Genomic DNA, 17,672 nt, shown 5'->3' on the forward strand with positions numbered 1-17,672 from the left:
TCGGTCGGTCGCTGCTCCCCGGCCCCGCCGCCCCGCTTTTACCCGCCCGGGCGCGGGGCTGGCGGCTCGTCCCGCCCCGGTTGGGCGGGGTGTCCCCGGGGCCGGCCCCGCTCCGGTGTCCGTGTCCCCTCCCCCGCAGCCCCCCCCCCCCCCCGCAGCACCCCGCAGCGCAGGGGTGTCCCTGCTTTGCCTTGGGGAGGGTGCTGCTACGGGCTGTTTGTTTCTCCGTGCCTTTGAGGGGTGCGGGCAGGGCATCCCCTTTTTCTTGTCTGCTTTTGGGGTTTTCTGCCCTTTAACCAGCCCTGTTGTCACAGGACCAGAGGGTAATTCAGGTAGGAAGGGACCTAGTCCAGCTGCCTGCCCTATGTCCTTCTCTGTCCTACTGTTTGTCCCTTTCCTGAGTTGAAGTCTTGGGCACAGCGGGGTTGCGTGATCAGGGCGTGCTGCTGTCTGTAGCAGAGAGGACGCGGGCAGGGTGACACGGCTAGCATCAGGCAGCTGCTGGCTACCCAGCCTGGATGAGCAAGTATGGGTTTCCAATGCACTGACTTCAGTACCAGCCCAGAACAAGGCTCAGGCTCTGTACCTGATTCATAACCAACTATTAATTCACTGCTTCTCAAACATTTCCCCATATGATCATTTTCTTCTGGGATGATGTCCGTGTTCCCTTTCAGACTTCCAGGCTTGCAGATGTACAGAGCATTATGCTGTCTACACTGAGAAAACCTTTTTGAACCATTTTGGTGCCAAGTTCCTTCCTCTGCTGAAGTCCCTCACTTTTAATGCTTCTCTTGTGTTCAGCTTTCATGAATGTCTGTGTCCTTATTCTGGGCTGTGAGAGGAGGTTGCTGAGGATTTGGCAAAATAGCAAGGACTAGATTTACATCCAGAATGAATCATGTACAGGGCGAAGCTTTACCTCGTGGTGTCTGTGATATGGGCTCGAGACTGGCTATGTGGAACATGCACAACCCATGCAAAGATTGTAAAGATTGTAGATCCTTATGTCTGAAGAAACTGTACAGGAATCACCAAAAGCGAAAAAGGGAAGGGAGCGGGTGCTCAAGGGCCTGCAGCCAGGTGGGATGAGAGGGCACCCCACGGGTCCTGGCACCTCTCCCCCAGACACCCCTTGTGACCCGCAGGGCTAGAAAATGGCAAATGGGATCTCTGTGGCCCTTTCAGGGGTGCAACATATCTGGCTTGCTATTTGCATTTTCATATCATTAACCCTATGCATGCGTGATACATGACAGCTTTGATTTCTAAATATTACCTGTATTTAAACAGTTACACGGTTAAATATCACAGTGAAAGCTCCAGTTTCTGTTCTGTCAGTTCCAGGCCTCTTTGTATTTTTTCCACTTACCTGTATGTGCATCTCTCTGTGAGGTGAGGAATAGAAGTGGTTGAAGAATCACAATGAAGTTGGTTTGTGTTGCCCCTGGCAAAGAGGAGTCCAGTCTAGATGGACACGTTTGGATATTGCTGTCTCAAATTCGTCCGTGGTGCCTGCAGGGGACGTTGCAGTCACGCAGTGCATCTGTCCTCACATCTCTCCTGTGGTGGCAGAGAAATGTGATTAGCTCAGTGTCTTCAATAGAGAGCTGGGGACAAAAAGACCAGGCACAGCAATTTGTTTGGGAGACAAAACACTCAGCAGAATTTTTCCAGAGTGTAAAAGCAGGTTAGAGATCTTTTCTTTCAGGGAACCCAGTGATGAGTTCGCTACTTTTTTGTAAGAGCCCTTCTGTAGGTCTGTTATTTGCTTGGTTGTCAGATCAGAGTTACGTAGCCATCTGCTGAAAGTTTCAGTAGCTCATGATCAGTCTACATGAATTCTTGGCTGAAGTCCCTTCCTGTGGTCTGCAGTGGAGCAGGGATTGAAGACCAAGTCCAGGGTAGTGTCCAAGCCACTGATCCTTCCGTCTCTACAGAGCTTCATGTGGTAAGGGACAAGCCTTTAAAAACCCACAATGAGTCATAGTAGGGTGATGGTGAAATTCTGAAGATACTATGGACCACACACTCCTGCAATGTCTGTGGAACTTCAGAGACCTCCACAAGTCCCTCCCAGTCTCAATTATTTCACAATTTTAAAAAAAGGGTCGGATGGGTGGGAAGTAGCAGTGATTATGAACTGCTCATTTATGTAGGAAACTGAAATGTGATAATCTGCTAAAACCTCCCTTTCGCTTTCAGTTTGGCAGGGCCCTGTGTTACTCAGCACTGGCCATGAGGAACAATGCCAGACATTTGCTGCTGGGAGCGAGAGAAAATCTCTTCAGCTGAGGCCTTTGCAGGTACTGAGCAGGAGCTAGAATAGACAAATAGGGAAGAACAGGGGAGCGGCACAGATTGAGAAAGCTTATGGGAGGGGAAAAAGAAAGAACTGTGAGGTGGAGATGAGGAGATATCCCGTCTTCTGACTCTGTTGGTGTGGAGTATTGGTGTCTACTCCCTCTCATGCTGCTTTCCTCTATCCACTAAGTGTGTGTAAGGGGTTTTCTGGCCACAGCTAACCTATCTGGAGAGTGAGACACAAGTGCCAAAACAGAAACACAGCAGGGAGTAATAGAGCAAACACAAAGAAGGTTTATGGAGTGGTGATTGAAACGTACAGTTCTTTAAATGCCAGGAGAACAGATTGCGTTTAGGGCCAGAATAAGGGGAGACTGAGGCTGGGGGCAAGTGTTGAAGAAAGGGAAGTTCTGTTGCTGGTTCTCCTGTGTGTTTAAAGCACAAATGCTAAAAAGGTAGGAGGAAGGCACTTTGTGTGTCCTGGGGTACTTCGTCAACGACAGGAGATTAAGCTCATGGCAGTTTGTGCTGTTTGTGCTACAGCCCTTAACCTAAACATGGTGAGGCAATGCCTGCATTACTGCCATTACCTGTGTGGGTTACAGAGTCTTGCAGTACTGAGTCAATAACATGCTGCTGCCTCAGCATGGAGGGCAGGGTGCTGAGCAAAACACCAGCTTTAAAATGCTGTGACAAAAAAGAGTTTGTCCATGACAAAACTAGCGCTGCTGTGCTGTGGGTGCCAGTTTCAAGCTGGTTTAGAGTTTAATGAAAATTGCCCCACCTTCCCTGTAGACAACTGTTCTTTCTCTGCTGCTTGAATCAAGTAGCAGGCATATTCCATCCAGAAATCATTGCAGAACAATGGTGAGGAATAATGTTTCAAGTGTTTGTTTAAACATTTTCACCCTATGAAAGACACAAGGTTGCTGCATTCTAATTTCCCCAGTAAGGCTTTTCACAGAATCACACAGAATCATAGAATGGTGGGGGTTGGAAGGGACCTCTGTGGGTCACCCAGTCCAACCCCCTGCCCAAGCAGGGTCACCCAGAGCAGGCTGCACAGGACCGCGTCCAGGCGGGTCTGGAATATCTCCAGAGAAGGAGACTCCACAGCCTCCCTGGGCAGCCTGGGCCAGGGCTCTGTCGCCCTCAGAGGGAAGAAGTTCTTCCTCATGTTCAGATGGAACTTCCTCTGCTTCAGTTTGTGCCCGTTGCCCCTTGTCCTGTCGCTGGGCACCACTGGAAAGAGTCTGGCCCCATCCTCCTGACCCCCACCCTGCAGATATTTATCAGCATTTCTAAGGTTCCCTCTCAGCCTTCTCTTCTCCAGGCTGAACAAGCCCAGCTCCCTCAGCCTTTCCTCGTAGGAGAGATGCTCCAGTCCCCTCACCATCCTCATAGCCCTCTGCTGGACTCTCTCCAGTAGCTCCTCATCTTTCTTGAAGTGGGGAGCCCAGAACTGGACACAGTACTCCAGATGGGGCCTCACCAGGGCAGAGTAGAGGGGAAGGAGAACTTCCCTCAACCTGCTGGCCACACTCCTCCTAATGCATTCCAGGATCCCATTAGCTTTCTTGGCAGCCAGGGCACACTGCTGGCTCATGGTCAACCTGTTGTCCACCAGGACACCCAGGTCCCTCTCCACAGAGCTGCTCTCCAGCAGGTCTGCCCCAAGCCTGTACTGATGCATGGGGTTGTTCCTCCCCAGGTGCAGGACCCTGCACTTGCCCTTGTTGAACCTCATCAGGTTCCTCTCTGCCCAACTTTGCAGCCTGTCCAGGTCACTCTGAATGGCAGCACAGCCTTCTGGTGTATCTACCACTCCTCCCAGTTTTGTGTCATCAGCAAACTTGCTGAGGGTACATTCTAACTCTTCATCCAGGTCATTGATGAAGAAGTTAAACAAGACTGGTTCTGATTATGTTTTTGTAGGACAGAAAGAAGACAGTGTAAGGCTTGTAAGAAGCAGCCAGTCTCTTTTCAAGCATTCTGCCCCAGCTAGGTGGGCCTGGGTCACACAGAGGAAAGAGCTTGACCTGGGACCGTGCAACCCCTGTTCTTTGGTGGAAACCCGAGCCAAAGGTGGTTTTGTCTGTCTGGAATGACCAGTGGGTTGACCTGCTGGCCACGTCCTGCCTAAGACTCTGCAAGTTCCGGTGCCATGTGGTGAGGAGACTTCTTTTGGCCACTTAGTCCCCCCTGCCAGGAGGCAGGCAGGCAAGCATACTCCTTTGAGGAGGCCAGTGATAGCTGGGGATGTGGCATGTGTTGCAGATGCAGTACCAGCTATCCCTCTTTGTGCACACCTACAAGCCTTCCTGAGCACATGGTGGAGCCTGCTCTGGCACTGCTGGACCCAGCCTTGTGCTGCACATAATCATAGAATTATTTAGGTCAGAAAAGACCCTGAAGATCGTCGAGCCCAACTGTTAACCTAATACTAGCAAGTCCACCCCTAAACCTTGTCTCTAAGCACCACATCTACACGTCTTTTAAATCCCTTCAGGGATGGTGTCTCACCCACTTCCCTGGGCAGCCTGTTCGAATGCTTGACAACCCTTTTGGGGAAGAAATTTTTCCTGATATTCAATCTAAACCTCCCCTGGTGCAACGTGAGGCCGTTTGCTCTTGTCCTATCATTTTTTACCTGGGAGAAGAGACCGGCACCCACCTCGCTACAACCTCCTTTCAGGTAGTTGTAGAGAGCAGTAAGGTCTCCCCTCAGCCTCCTTTTCTCCAGACTAAACACCACCATTTCCCTCAGCTGCTGCTCATCAGACTTGTGCTCTAGACCCTTCACCAGCTTTGTTGCTCTTTGGATGTGCTCCAGCACCTCAGTGTCCTTCTTGTAGTGAGGGGCCCAAAACTGAACACAGTATTTCAGGTGCAGTCTCACTGGTGCGGAGTACAAAGGGACAATCGCTTCCCTAGTCCACCACTCTCACCTCCAAGAGACACTTTTTCATGTCTCTTGTAGACAGACACTGCTGCTGCTCTCTACCTACCAGCCCCTGAGAGACTGAACACCCCATAACCCAGCTCCACTGCCAGGGAGGGGACATCCCCCCATTCTTTCACACCAGTGGACATTTCCCAAGCCTCATGAGCACTGAGGAAGCCCAGTTCAACCTTGCCCCTAAAAAGAAAGATGCCAGACAGGAGTTTCAATGAACTACATGCACCACAGTGTTTATTAACTCCAAATTAGTGTAATAGGCACAACGCTGCATCCACGGGACATCTCCCCACACTCTAAGCTTGCTCCTTCAGCCTCTTCATCAGCTCCCTCAGCTGCTCGATCTGGGCAGACACGCTGTTCTTGGCAGTACCGCCCATGGCCGTGTACTGCTCCACGCTGTTGACGATGTTGAAGACCTGGGAGACGTCACTGCCAAACAGGGGGCTGGGGGGACAAAGAGAAGAGGGGTCAGTGGAGAGCGCTGGGTGCTGATGGCTGGCTTTACATGCTCCCTGCCTGCAGAGAGGGGGAGGGAGCGGAGACAGAGTCTTTTTCCAGGGGGAAAGACCTTCTGCAGCCCTGCTTCTGCACCTCTGGTGCCGGACAGTGGCTGCTTGTGGCAGACCAAAGGGTCAGCTCCAAGAGGACAGCAAGAAAGTTTGGAGGCAAAGTCCTCTGGAGGGCTGGTGCCTCCAGGTCAGGGCATGAGTTTCTTCCAGTCCCTGCCAATAGCTGCTGCCCATGCCCCACTGGAGCCGAGTGGTGGTGATGTTGTCCCCCTTCAGTGTTTTCAGGCCCAGCAGTAGCAGCACTGATATTCAGGCCAGGAGGATTTTGGGGTGCTGTCTGGCCCAGGCATTTTGGGGAGGCCTGGAGGAAGGGAGGCCGCTACCTGCCTGTTGAGGGGAGGCATGGCAAAATACTGGCAATACGAACCTGATGCTCTTCAGGTCATCCACGCTGAGATTATTGATGGTTGTGCCTTTAGACTCGGCGAGGTGGACGGCCTTCCCAGAGGCAATGTGGGCTTGTCTGAATGGCATCTGCAGTGAGAACCAGAGGCCACAGTCAGTGACCAGGCAGCTGGGGTGGTTTTCAAAGGAAAAACATGGATATGCTCTCTTTTTCAGTTTGCTTGTTTTCACTTAGGGCAATGCAATCTGAATCCGGGTTTTCTGAAGTGTGAAGAGGGGAGACTTTAGGAGGTAAAACTCCACCTGTAAATTACTATCAAGTCCACCCGGCAGGAGCTCCACTACTTGGGATACATGTAAAGAATGGGTTTCCAGCTTTCGTGTTTGTTGACCCAGACTGATCATCACCTGGGGACAGAACAGAAGGCCTCATCTCAGGCCCTCGCTGAGCAGTATTCTGCATCCAAAGAAATCACAGCTCCAAGTCTCCCTCTGATACTTACTCCTTTATGAACCAAGTAGAGAGCCAGGTCAGATGACAGGATCTCAGGACTCAGTGCCTTCTCCATGTTTTCCTTGTTGATCTGCAGAAAAGAGGACAGAGGGAGAAATTATCATCAGGTCCTCCTTGGGGACACAATAGCTGACATTGGGGAGGATAATGAGCAATATGGGTGAGCCGCTGAAGAATCTTCATCTTAACACCAGTCTAAGATGGCTCTCTTGCCTGTGTTACTCTCAGAACATTCACCCCACCCATGTTGAATAGTGAGAGGCTGAAGCCTTACCTGGAGGGTAGAAATCACTCCGGTGGCAACCTGGAGCACAGCATTCAGGGTGTCCACAACATCAAAGACAGCCTCCTTGTCCTCCTGCATTAGAACAGGGATGGAAATTGCGCTAAGTCAACCTGATGCAGCCCAAAAGCCCAACAGCCTGAGCAGCCCTGCCAGCAGAGCAGCCGTGTCATCCCAGGGGCTCCTGCTATGGCTGGGGTGTCAGTGTAGTGGCAAAACTGCTCAAGAGCAAAAGATGGCTCTGTCTTCTCAGAGAGATGGTGTGAAAACCAACATCTGTTTTACCTGCAGATCCTTGTTGTAGGTGCTTGGAAGTCCTTTGAGAACCATGAGAATAGCAGCCAACTGCAGAAAGAAACAAGTGAGGCAGTTAGTTCTAGGAAGAGAAGCACATTGCCCCAGCAGAGGTTAAGACCCCAGACTGGGCACATTTCTTTACACGGAGTCAAGAAGGAACATTTTGCGGCCTCGGTATGAGTAGTTTCCCCATCCCACTTGTTTCTTTCTTTAGCAGGCTCACCCGTCCGAACACTCGTCCAGCTTTGCTGCGGATCAGTTCCAGACTATCAGGATTCTTCTTCTGAGGCATTATGCTGCTGCCAGTGCTGAAAGAAAGGTGTTTGGAATGTAACGGTGAGCAAGACCCCAGTCCATACAAACACAGGCTAAGACAGGTCAGGCAGACTATTGACACAGCCCTGCAAAAGCCGTCCCATAAGTCCCTGTTCGCCAACCACCTTTCCAAGGTGTAGGGAAGAAGTGAACTGAGTATGCTGAGTTTCTCATGTTTCCAACAGCAAAGGCTTTGGTTTAGCAGCCTTGTCTGGAGCTACCATGAAGTCCCACCTCTCCAAGAGGAAGCTAACAGAAGGCTTCCCCCCAGGCCGCTCCAGAAGTGGGATCAGCAGGCTAGCCTAAGGCTTGCTGTGACCTCAGAGAGGGAGGGCTGTGGTTGTGCTGCCCTGAGGGACAGGAAATCTGTTAGGATTGCAAACCTGGCTAGTCAAGGAAGGGCTTTGGCAGGCATTCCCAGCAGAGGTGGAAGATCTCTCTGCCAGCAGTTGCTGCGGAGGAGTGTCTGCTGAAAGCAGACTTGGTTGAGTTACCAGAATCAGAAATAAGGGATCGTTACTGAGGAATGTTCACCCTAAGACTGTGTTTCTGCCAGCCTATTAATATTATGTCAGCCTTGCGCAGCACGGAGACCCCAACCACTGTCTCATTCTCTCAGGAGGGGATAGCTGATGAGAATTACTCACCAGAGACCGGAAACCTACCAGTAGGTATCAGAGATGGTCAGAAAGCTAAACTCGCTGGTACTGTAAATGATGAGATCTTCAGCCATCTTGCTAAGGTGGATCATCAGCAGGGTGGCAACAGAGAGGAATTCCACTGCAAAGAAGGCAGGAAATCAGGAGGTGAAAGAGGTGCTTGTTTGCTTGACAACCCAGGGAGCTCTGACTGGAGATTTGGAGTTATTTCTTTGTGAGGGATTTCAGTCCCCTTCATTAATGGAGGTCTACTGCAAAGGTCTCAGAAGCCTGCTTCTGAGATAGTGGTGGGAAGGAGTAATTGAGTTGTGCTTACCCACAAAGTCTCTCTCGCTAACAGCATCCATGCTGTTCAGGCTGATGGAAGCAAAGTCCAGCTCTGTAGGGAAGGTGACAGACAGAGAAGGTCAGGCTTGGCATGACTGGAGCTTGAATGCATGAGGCTGCCCCAGCATGCAGGTGACTGTGAGCCCTTGAGTAGTCCCAGGAGCACAAATATGCTTAGCAGGGTCTTTGTTATTAGCCCAGGCAGCCACTGTGCAGCAGAGGTGGCTCCTACTGCTCTGACCTCACAGGCATTGCCTGTCTCATTGCAGTAAAAAGTCTTATGAAAGAAAGGCTTTGGCTCTAGGACAGTGCATGAGGCTGCCATTGGGAGCAGTGTATCAATGCTTCCCTCCCTCCTAGATATTAGAAGTAGACCTGTGCCTCTCGGTCACAGGGAGACATTTACCACTGCGCAGAAGCTCTCTATCAATATCCAGTGGGTTGCCAGCCAGAGCACCGCTGCCAGGGAAGAAAGAAACAAAAGTCATGCAAGGCACCCTGCATATCCCAAACAAAGCTGAGCTCCAGGAAGCAGGGAATGCACCTCTGAAGACTTTGCAGAGCAAAGCAAGGCGCAGTGACTACACAAACAGTAGCCCTTACCTTCCCAAAGGTAAGACGTTCATCCTCCTCTTCATCTCTCCCAGGCGCTCAGAATCACGGGTCAGAGCAACAGCATGGCTAGGAAAGGACATGAGAGATGAAGCACCTGAAGTCAGAAAATGTCCCATCCCTTCCCAAGCAGTGTGCTGCTACGCCTGCAGCCTGGGAGCCCCTCTCGAACAGAAGAGGCTTGAAATGGAGCTGAGGCATGAAGGCCCTTTGCAGTGGAACAGCTACCAGCCATGCAGGACTCTCCATGTTACCCCATCGGCTAAGGTGTAACTGTGGCCCAAGGATGGAGCACACAGGGAGTCGGCCTCCAGAGCCACACAGGAACATGGGGAGTTCCTGTTCCAGTTGGCAGGGTTACCTCCACCACCCCAGGCTGCCCCCACAGAGGACAATGCCCTTCGAGGCTTCAGCTGAGCAGGACCCCAAGGGTGGAGAAGGCTTCCTCCAGCCAAGTGTGAAAGGTGGTTACCTGAGCAAGAACTGGCTCCATCTGATGGGCTGAGCTTTCTGCAGGTGGGTGTAGCCAGGGAGGATAACATCAATTTCTCTGCATGTGAAAGGAGAGCAAGAGGTGAGCAGCTGCTGTCAGGATAGGAGGCAGTGGCAGGTACACTCCAGGGTTCTCTAGCAATGTCACAAAGAGAACTTCTTTAGCCTGGGTTGTGCTCAAGGTGGTCTAGGTCTTCTTCTCCCTGTCACCTTTCAACCAAAGCACACTGGGTTTAGATCTCCCGATCCCCCATTGTGGTGCGTCTGCCCTAGGCCTCCCTGGAAAAGTGCCTGGTACAGTAATCCCTCTGTGGCAGGCAAAGATTCCCCAGTCCACCAATGTTTGGGAGTGGGGGGTGTGAGGAGGAGAGTCAGACAGGGAATTAACACAGCTGAGCTTTTCTCATCTGTAGCAACTTGAAGCAGGTTCAAGTTCCCCATTCCTTCAGCTGGATTTGGTGCCTTCTAAAGTCTTGTGTGGACCTCTCACCTCACATTCCTTCCTAGGATGCACTGGGGGAAGAGGAAGGTCTCTGTGATGTGAACTGTGGAGAAAGAGGGTCCGTTGTCTTTCCCTGTGCTGTCGCACACTGCCTGGCTGAAACTTCCTCCACAGGGGATCTTTGTGCTGCCCTGACTGGCGTCAGTCAAAGAGCAAGCCTAGAAGTCTCCTGCCCCAGCAAGGCCAAGGCCGTGGCTTTGGAAAAGCACTTACATGGCAGCGCGTTCCACCAGGGTCTTGATGAGCTGCAGGAGGTGAGTGGAGATGACAGAGAGAGAATTCCTCATGAAGAGCTTCAAGTCAGTCACAACCTGTATGAGATTGGCCACAGTCAGTCAAAGCAGAATGCGACATAATTAGTGACTGGCCACTTTTACTGCAAAGTAAATCACTTCTTGTTCTGTGTGATGGGAAGGTGCATCTTCTTCTCATGATTTCGTCTTTTTCATCTGGCACAGTCACTGTATCTTGCTCTCCAGGAAGAGAGCCAAAGGCTGTTCTGTTCTGAGGGCTCCTGAAGTGAGGTTGGGGATGAGTACAAAGGTGCATAAAAAGATTCTGTACATACCTGATCATTCCTGCTTCTCCCAGTGTGCAGCTTTCCAGCTACGTCTCCAATCAGCTCCTGAGGACAAGAGGAGGATTTCTGTCAGTGTCTCTGTATTGTGAGGAGGAGACTCCACATGAGGAGACCTCCTACCTGCCTGGAAGGGACTCAGCTCTAAGATCCTGTGAGTAGCCACGGGATCTCTTCTGGGAAAGAGCATGTTTGGGTTCTATGCTTATAGAGTGCCTCTTCCACAAAAGGGGTCTAGGAGACACTTCATTGTGCACCTGGGGTTTCAGTGCCACAAGGTCCAGAGGAATTCCACAGGGGCACAATTACGTAACATCAAGCAGATGTAGCTACAGAGGAACGGGAATGAGAGGTTAGAGGACCCAAACCTTTAGTCTGCGTTCGTTGGCAGTGTGGATATCCTCATCGCTTTGGGTCACCACAAAGACTCCTTTAGACCATTCCTCAGAGATCTACAAACATCAGCAGAAACAGCAGTCAGCCACTACGGTTACCCTGCTGCACTTGGGGTTTGTCCATGTCCCCAGCAAACAACAACAACTGCCCTCGCAATGGAAATCAATGTTAAGTCTCATGCAAGCTCTGGCATTCCTGTTGTCTCAGGCCAAGGCCAAGAATATCCAGATATTCTATACTGTACTTGGTGGGATTCACCTCTCTATCCATGCTGATTCTGCAGTGTTATGGCTATAGGAAGGTTTAAGCATAGCAACAAAAATGTGAGCTGAAGAGTCAGTGATTACTTTAGCAATGTCCACAAAGATTTCCTATACAAACATTGTATAGAGTCACCATTGTCCATGGTGGATGAGCAACAATGGATATTTGAAAAAAGCGCTTAGCTGTGGACTTCTCTTCACCCCTATACAATGCTATGCATTGCCTCCTGCTAACTGGGGCAGCCAGACTCAAAAGGATCCCAAGTGCCAGCAGAAAAAGAATATTCCTGATTCATGCAGAAACAATTCCTGGTGAATGTTCAGTCTGAAGAGGATGGGCGGGCAGGTCACACTGAGCACATCTCACCGAGGCCCCGGGGCTGCTGTCATGAGCATCAACAGTGTGCCCACCAGGCTGCAACAGGGGTCTTGTCAGCTGGCTCACATCCTACTGCCGGGCTTTGGTGCCTTTAGCAGGATGCAATTTGGGCAGCGATCCCTTGCCCTGATTGTCACCAGGAGTACTGAGGGGAACTCAGAGAGACTACTACAGGTGCTGTCAGAAGAGTAGCCATTGATTCCAGCACACATGACAGATGTGAAGAAATAAATACCTTTTCTAGGCCACTCATGATCTTCTCCAGCTCAGGTTTAGATAGGATCCCACACTTCTCCAATGCTTTGGCATAAGCCATGCTCCCCTGGATATCAACTTCAGACAGTCTCTGATCATAGGTAATGGAAGCGCTGAGCATCTCCATGACTGGATCTCTGCTTCCGACAAACCTTCCTGCCATCATTTTATCCCCCTGCAAGTAATGAAGTTAAGAGGCATGTTCAAAAGACTTACTGGTATTTTCCCTAAAAATCAGTTAATGTCTGTCCCACTCCTTATCAAGTAAAACCAAGGACATACTTAGGAATGTTTGTTTCAGTGCTGTGCCCTTGAGCAGAAAAGCCCTGGACTTCAGGAGCTTTGGCAAGTCGTTTCAGTGGTGGAGAACATCTCACTGTCAATAGAATTTAGCCCTTGAGCTGTTAGGTCTGGCTCAGGAATCCTCCAAGATACTTTACCTCTGCAGGACTCTGGAGGGAGTATGTCCTGTCCTTGAAAATGAATACCAGGGCATATGGTGCAAGACCAGCATGGATCTCTTTTAAGGCAGCTGCTGATCACTGACCCTTTGATAGTCTCTTGGCAGGGGAAAAAAGGGAGCCAGGGATATAGTGAAAGCAGTATCTACTGTTATTTGAAATAATAATTTAAAAAACCCACTCTTTTATGGAGACTATAAGAAAATAATTTGGTTGACAAAGAGCTGTGGGCCAGCACAAGCCACATCCTCTAAACCACTCCTATACCTACAAAGTGTTTGGAGTTATTGTTTGAAGCATCTCCAGAGTCCATGATGTTCTTGCACACTTTGGCATAAAATAGCATAAAACGGGTTAAGGCGCAGACTCCAGAAAGGGAGGTCTGGCTACCTTCCAGTATTACAAATATTCAGGGGAAAAAGAAAGCAAAGAAAAGCCCCCACGGCTCCAAAGTACCCCCAGAAGGTCTCCGGAGCAGCGCGGCGCTCAGCTGCCAGACGCCCGCCCAGCTGCCATGGACAGCGGCCAGGCCTGGGGGGTTGGGGGTCGGGGGCTGGGGGGTTGGGGGCTGGGGGACTGGGGGTCGGTGACCCCAGCGACCCTTTCCCCAGCGAGTGTCGGAGCCAGCGTGCATGACAGGCGAGCAGGAGAGGGCCTGTGGAGGCCAGGGAGTAGGCACGATCGATTTTTGAAGCTGGGGCCAAACTGGAGTTAAAAAAGCACGTTTTGCAGCTGCTTGCTGGGAAACCAGTCCCCCGGGGCGAGCGGCAGAGGGGATGGGCCATGGGAAGCCAGTGCTGGGAGCTGAGCACTTGGATGGCGAAGGGGCATCTAAGCATACCTTCGAGGTATCTATCTTCACTACCAGGGGTTTTCACCAGAATCAGAGGTGGGTTGTCAGAAATATTGCAGCAAATATGTTTGCCGTCCCCTTCTCAGGAGTAATGGCTTTAAGCTAAGGGAGGGTAGATTTAGACTAGATACAAGGAAGAAATTTTTAACCATGAGGGTGGTGAAGCACTGGAACAGATTGCCCGGAGAGGTAGTGGAGGCCCCGTCCCTGGAAACATTCCAGGCCAGGTTGGATGGGGCTCTGAGCAACCTGGTTTGGTTGAAGATGTCCCTGCTCACTGCAGGGGATTGGGCTAGATGGCCTCTCAAGGTCCCTTCCAACCCAAAGCATTCTATGATTCTATGATTCTCCACTGAAAATCCGGAAAAACAAATGAAGTAGAGAAGCACCCGAACGAGGATGACAGGCTGCAGTGCTGGGGTCACCACGCAGCTGAGCTCGCGTCTGCCCAAGCACCCCAAGACCACCCCGCTGGAGAAGCAAAGTCCCCCTCACCTCGGCTGCCATTTCGGACGACGTCTTGCTCGTTTGTGCGGCGATCCCGGCAACTGGTGCGACCTGCGGAACAGCAAGGTGAGGATCAGCCCGGTCCTGGTCCCACGGCAGGACGGGGTCCCACGGCAGGACGGGGTCCCCGCTGCCCGCCCGGCCCCGCTCACCCGCTCGGTAGCGCAGCCCCGGTCGGTCGGTCGCTGCTCCCCGGCCCCGCCGCCCCGCTTTTACCTGCCCGGGCGCGGGGCTGGCGGCTCGTCCCGCCCCGGTTGGGCGGGGTGTCCCCGGGGCCGGCCCCGCTTCGGTGTCTCCCCCACCCCCGCCAGCCCCCTTTGCCCTTCCCCCCCCCCCCAGTCCTGCCTCCAGCCCCTGCTCAACCAGCGCATGATTAGCAAGCCAGGGAGAGAAGTTTCTCTGGAAGCAGAGTTGGAGCTAAGAGGAGGGTTGGGAGGGATGCTCTCGTGGTGCTTGATAGTGAAGTTATTGGTGCAGCTTTAGGCCAGTGCTCCTGCAGTGCCAGAGTGTCTTCTGTGTGGTTTCTCTTACAGGTCAGCTCCTTTTCTGGGAATAGTCTTGTACTGAAAGGGTCACACCACTTTGTGCCATACCCCTCTAACGAGTAGTCGTGGGTATGAATGTACTTGGTATGATGGCTGGATCATTGTTGCTCTGTCCCTGTTATTACCCCAGCAAACACACAAGAATGAAATAGGTGGGAGCTAGTTGCTCTTTCCCATTTCTGTGTGGATGAGACTTTCCACCCCACTTACAAGGATGCTGCAGCTCCAGCTTTGGGGTTTCCCTGCTGTCACCCGTTATTTGGGGTCACTCTTGCTAAGAGGCTCCTGTGAGCTGTGGGGTGTGAGGTTGTGCTCTGCAGCCTTGGAAAATAGCCCGTATCTTAAACTCATCAAACCCTAAATATCATGGATGTAAAGGACCAATATAAAATACAAGAGAGATTTGGGAGCAGCCGCTCACAAAGCTTCTCCTCAGCACCAATCTCTCACGAACTCCTCAGACACAGTGCAGTTTTCTTTAGCCACTCCACAGAAAGCAGAATGCTTGCTGGTCCGCCTTCCTGAGTGTCCTACCACAGTGTGATATTTTTCCATCTGCGTGGTCCAGACCTTTCAGACCTGAAGAAACATATTCCAACCTTCTCATCCACATTTGGTTGTGTTATTTTCTTCCCATTAACGGACCCTTTTGTCCTTTCCTACTGTTCTCTCAGTTTTGCACCTTATCTCCTTTTCCTTTTTACAGTAGGACATCTGCACTAGGAAACAGTGATTGAGCGTTTTGAGATCATGTTCTTTCCTCCTCTGAAATCCTCATTTTTACCACTTTTCCTGTCTTGTTCATCCTTTACAAGTGTCCTTGTCGTTACTCTGGGCTTTGGCAGGAGGTTGCTGAAGTGTTGGAAAAATGCTAAGCACTGAAGTTATAACCAGAGTGAATCTATGTCAATAAGATCTTATTAATCTTTGTCTGATATTACATGTGGCAAGGATGCGTGCTTTCACATGGGCTTTGTCAGCAGTATCACTGTGTGTTTAGCAAACTTCATTGGGATTAGTTTGCTTGTAGTACGCCGCTTAACTCCTGCGCCAGTTTGTATCTAGGAGATTATTCGTTCTCTCTTTTCCCATTTTTAGATGAAACAGGCAATAACTATCCTTTCTGTAGAATAAGCAATGTAGAATACAGAGTAATATTTTTATAATAAAAATGGAAGTAAAACTGTAAATCCAAGCAGAAGTCACTAACATAAAAATGAACATTGAAGAAACAGGATTTCTTAAAGGTGCTTGGAGCTGGAGAGTTAATTTTTTGAGGTGAAAATAGTGAAATAGCATTGCAAAATAGATTTTCTAATGCACACTGAAATGTGTTCTCATTACCATCTTCTCTGTTTGTTCTGGTTTGGATGGCTTTCCACTTCCCATCGTCTTCTTTCTGTATTTTATGTGCTTAGTGAAATAGAAAGATGAACCCCAAAATCCCCACCTCAGTTAAGCACCAAGGAAGGTCTGAGGGAAAGGTCTTCCACGTACTTTCCCTTCTGGCACAGCAAATGGCACATCGCTCATACACGAGTATTCCAGCTACACCCTTTTCCAAGCTGATGTACAATGAGGTAGTACTAGAGACTAAATTGCCCATTTTGCAGCATGGAGAGGTTTAATTAAATATATTTTAATGTCCTCAAAGATTTGAAATTTGTACTTGCCTTTGTAATCATTCACAGTGCTTCTGTTTCTTTTAGAGGGCTTTTTTTGTTAGAAGAGTGCAATACTTGGGGACTGCAGCTCTGAAGGAGTGCTTTAGTTGTTTCTAGAAATACACTGTTCGTAATAGGACTTATTTTCGTGACTGAATCCAGTGAAGAAAAAGAATGGCATAAACTACTACAGTGCACCTTCTTTAAAAACATTCTTTTTTATCTGTCATTTTGGTTTAGAAAAAGAAAAAAAGCTCTGTGGGCTGAAAGTGCTAGTCAAACGCACTGTCAGCTAGACTGGTGTGAAGCGGTGCTGACATTTTTTGTTAAAAAAAAAAACACTCAACTTTGTTTAATGAATTTTGAATGTAAAAGATAAAAGACACTATAGGGTGATCAGCGAAATGCTGAATACAGTAAACATCTTTCATGACAAAGAATACAAATACCCTGCAGATCTGCTTTCAATAGCAGTCACTAGGCCCCCTGCTTTCAATAGTTAATACCGAGGCCCCTCTCTCACCGAGCCTTAGTGGTAACAATCACAAGCCAATGCTTAAAATGTTGACATGCTAAGCACATTTAGAAAAACCTATGTCTGCATTCCCTATGGATGGTGTAGCATAACTGTCTAACACCTAAAGTGCAGCAATTCAAACCAAAGTGAACTGAGCAATCAGTTGTATGTAAGAGTAACGAGTTCTCTCTTAGACACTCCCCTTCTCCCTTGCATGCTGTCAGCAGACTTGTAGCTGCTCCATATATGTATTTACACCCTAACAGGCTATATGTCTCCATTGGAAAATATTTAGGAAGAATATCTTTATTAGAAAAAAAAAATTAAAAGCTGTTAAGAGAGTCATTTGTATTATGCTCATTCATCCCAGCTGCTGGGGTCAGGCATCATCATCATGGGTTGTAAAAAAGTATCAGCAAAGGTCTGGAACAAAGCTGTTGGAGAAACAGTGAAAATAAACATGAGAAATTGGTGCTGGGGGAGAGGTATAAGAGGAGATGCAAAGAAGAAATAAAATATGCTGAAGATTTTGAACCCATATCTAAAGAGTGATGAGGGGCAGGCAAGGATTAGTAGATTTCTGGAACAAAAGTCTGAAATTTGACAGTCTGGAAATACCACATTCTCAAATGAAAGCTGACATCCTCCCTCTTCTCCCCTTTAGCCTGGCTGGGGGCTGGTGTACAGGCAGTTTCATGTGCAGGGTTTGAAACATGGCAGAGAAGTTGCAGAGCATTTGCTGTGCCGGTTTTGGCCAATTTACAAGGTCAGTTAATCCTGACATGAAAAAGGACAGCATCCATTACATCCTGTCACTGAGTCTGACCAACAGCTTTCAGGCTACAGTTTGGAGACCTTTCTCCTGGCTCTTTTTCCATAGGAGTCCATGACGAATTATTCTGGAGTGTAAATTTATCTCTCTCTGTATTACAATCTGTATGTGATGTGGTCCACATGTCCACTGAAACATTTTTAGGGGTCTGTAGCTGAAAAGGGGTGAAAAAGCTTTGCAGCAGGCTTTTAAACTTTGCCCAGCACTTAGGTATCTGATGATGATGGCTCCTGGAGGGCCAG

The 17,672-nt window shown here is 49.6% G+C and overlaps 2 protein-coding genes across 3 annotated transcripts in view; one reads left to right on the plus strand and one right to left on the minus strand.

Moving 5' to 3' along the window:
• Positions 1 to 5,469: 5,469 nt before the first annotated feature.
• Positions 5,470 to 14,105, minus strand: LOC104332773 (argininosuccinate lyase). The gene is made up of 17 exons (XM_075440534.1): positions 14,025 to 14,105; positions 13,861 to 13,923; positions 12,032 to 12,226; positions 11,127 to 11,210; positions 10,750 to 10,806; positions 10,395 to 10,492; positions 9,660 to 9,737; positions 9,179 to 9,256; positions 8,982 to 9,034; positions 8,565 to 8,627; positions 8,255 to 8,369; positions 7,498 to 7,582; positions 7,263 to 7,322; positions 6,969 to 7,052; positions 6,684 to 6,764; positions 6,203 to 6,309; positions 5,470 to 5,710 (listed from the first exon to the last, which is right to left on the minus strand). Exons 2-17 carry the CDS (start codon positions 13,870 to 13,872, stop codon positions 5,560 to 5,562), a joined length of 1,401 nt encoding a protein of 466 aa, XP_075296649.1. The 5' UTR covers positions 13,873 to 13,923; positions 14,025 to 14,105; the 3' UTR covers positions 5,470 to 5,559.
• CRCP (CGRP receptor component) overlaps positions 13,685 to 17,672 on the plus strand; it is a 38,441-nt gene continuing 34,453 nt past the window's right edge. Inside the window, exon 1 of one of the 2 annotated variants that reach the window (XM_075440535.1) lies at positions 13,685 to 13,938. In XM_075440535.1, the coding sequence (XP_075296650.1) occupies positions 13,765 to 13,938 (174 nt within the window). In that variant the 5' untranslated portion in view covers positions 13,685 to 13,764. The remainder of the gene's footprint in view (positions 13,939 to 17,672) is intronic. The other variant, XM_075440538.1, reaches the window with a different exon arrangement.

Source organism: Opisthocomus hoazin, chromosome 20 (genome assembly GCF_030867145.1).
Source record: "Opisthocomus hoazin isolate bOpiHoa1 chromosome 20, bOpiHoa1.hap1, whole genome shotgun sequence".
NCBI lineage: Eukaryota > Metazoa > Chordata > Aves > Opisthocomiformes > Opisthocomidae > Opisthocomus > Opisthocomus hoazin.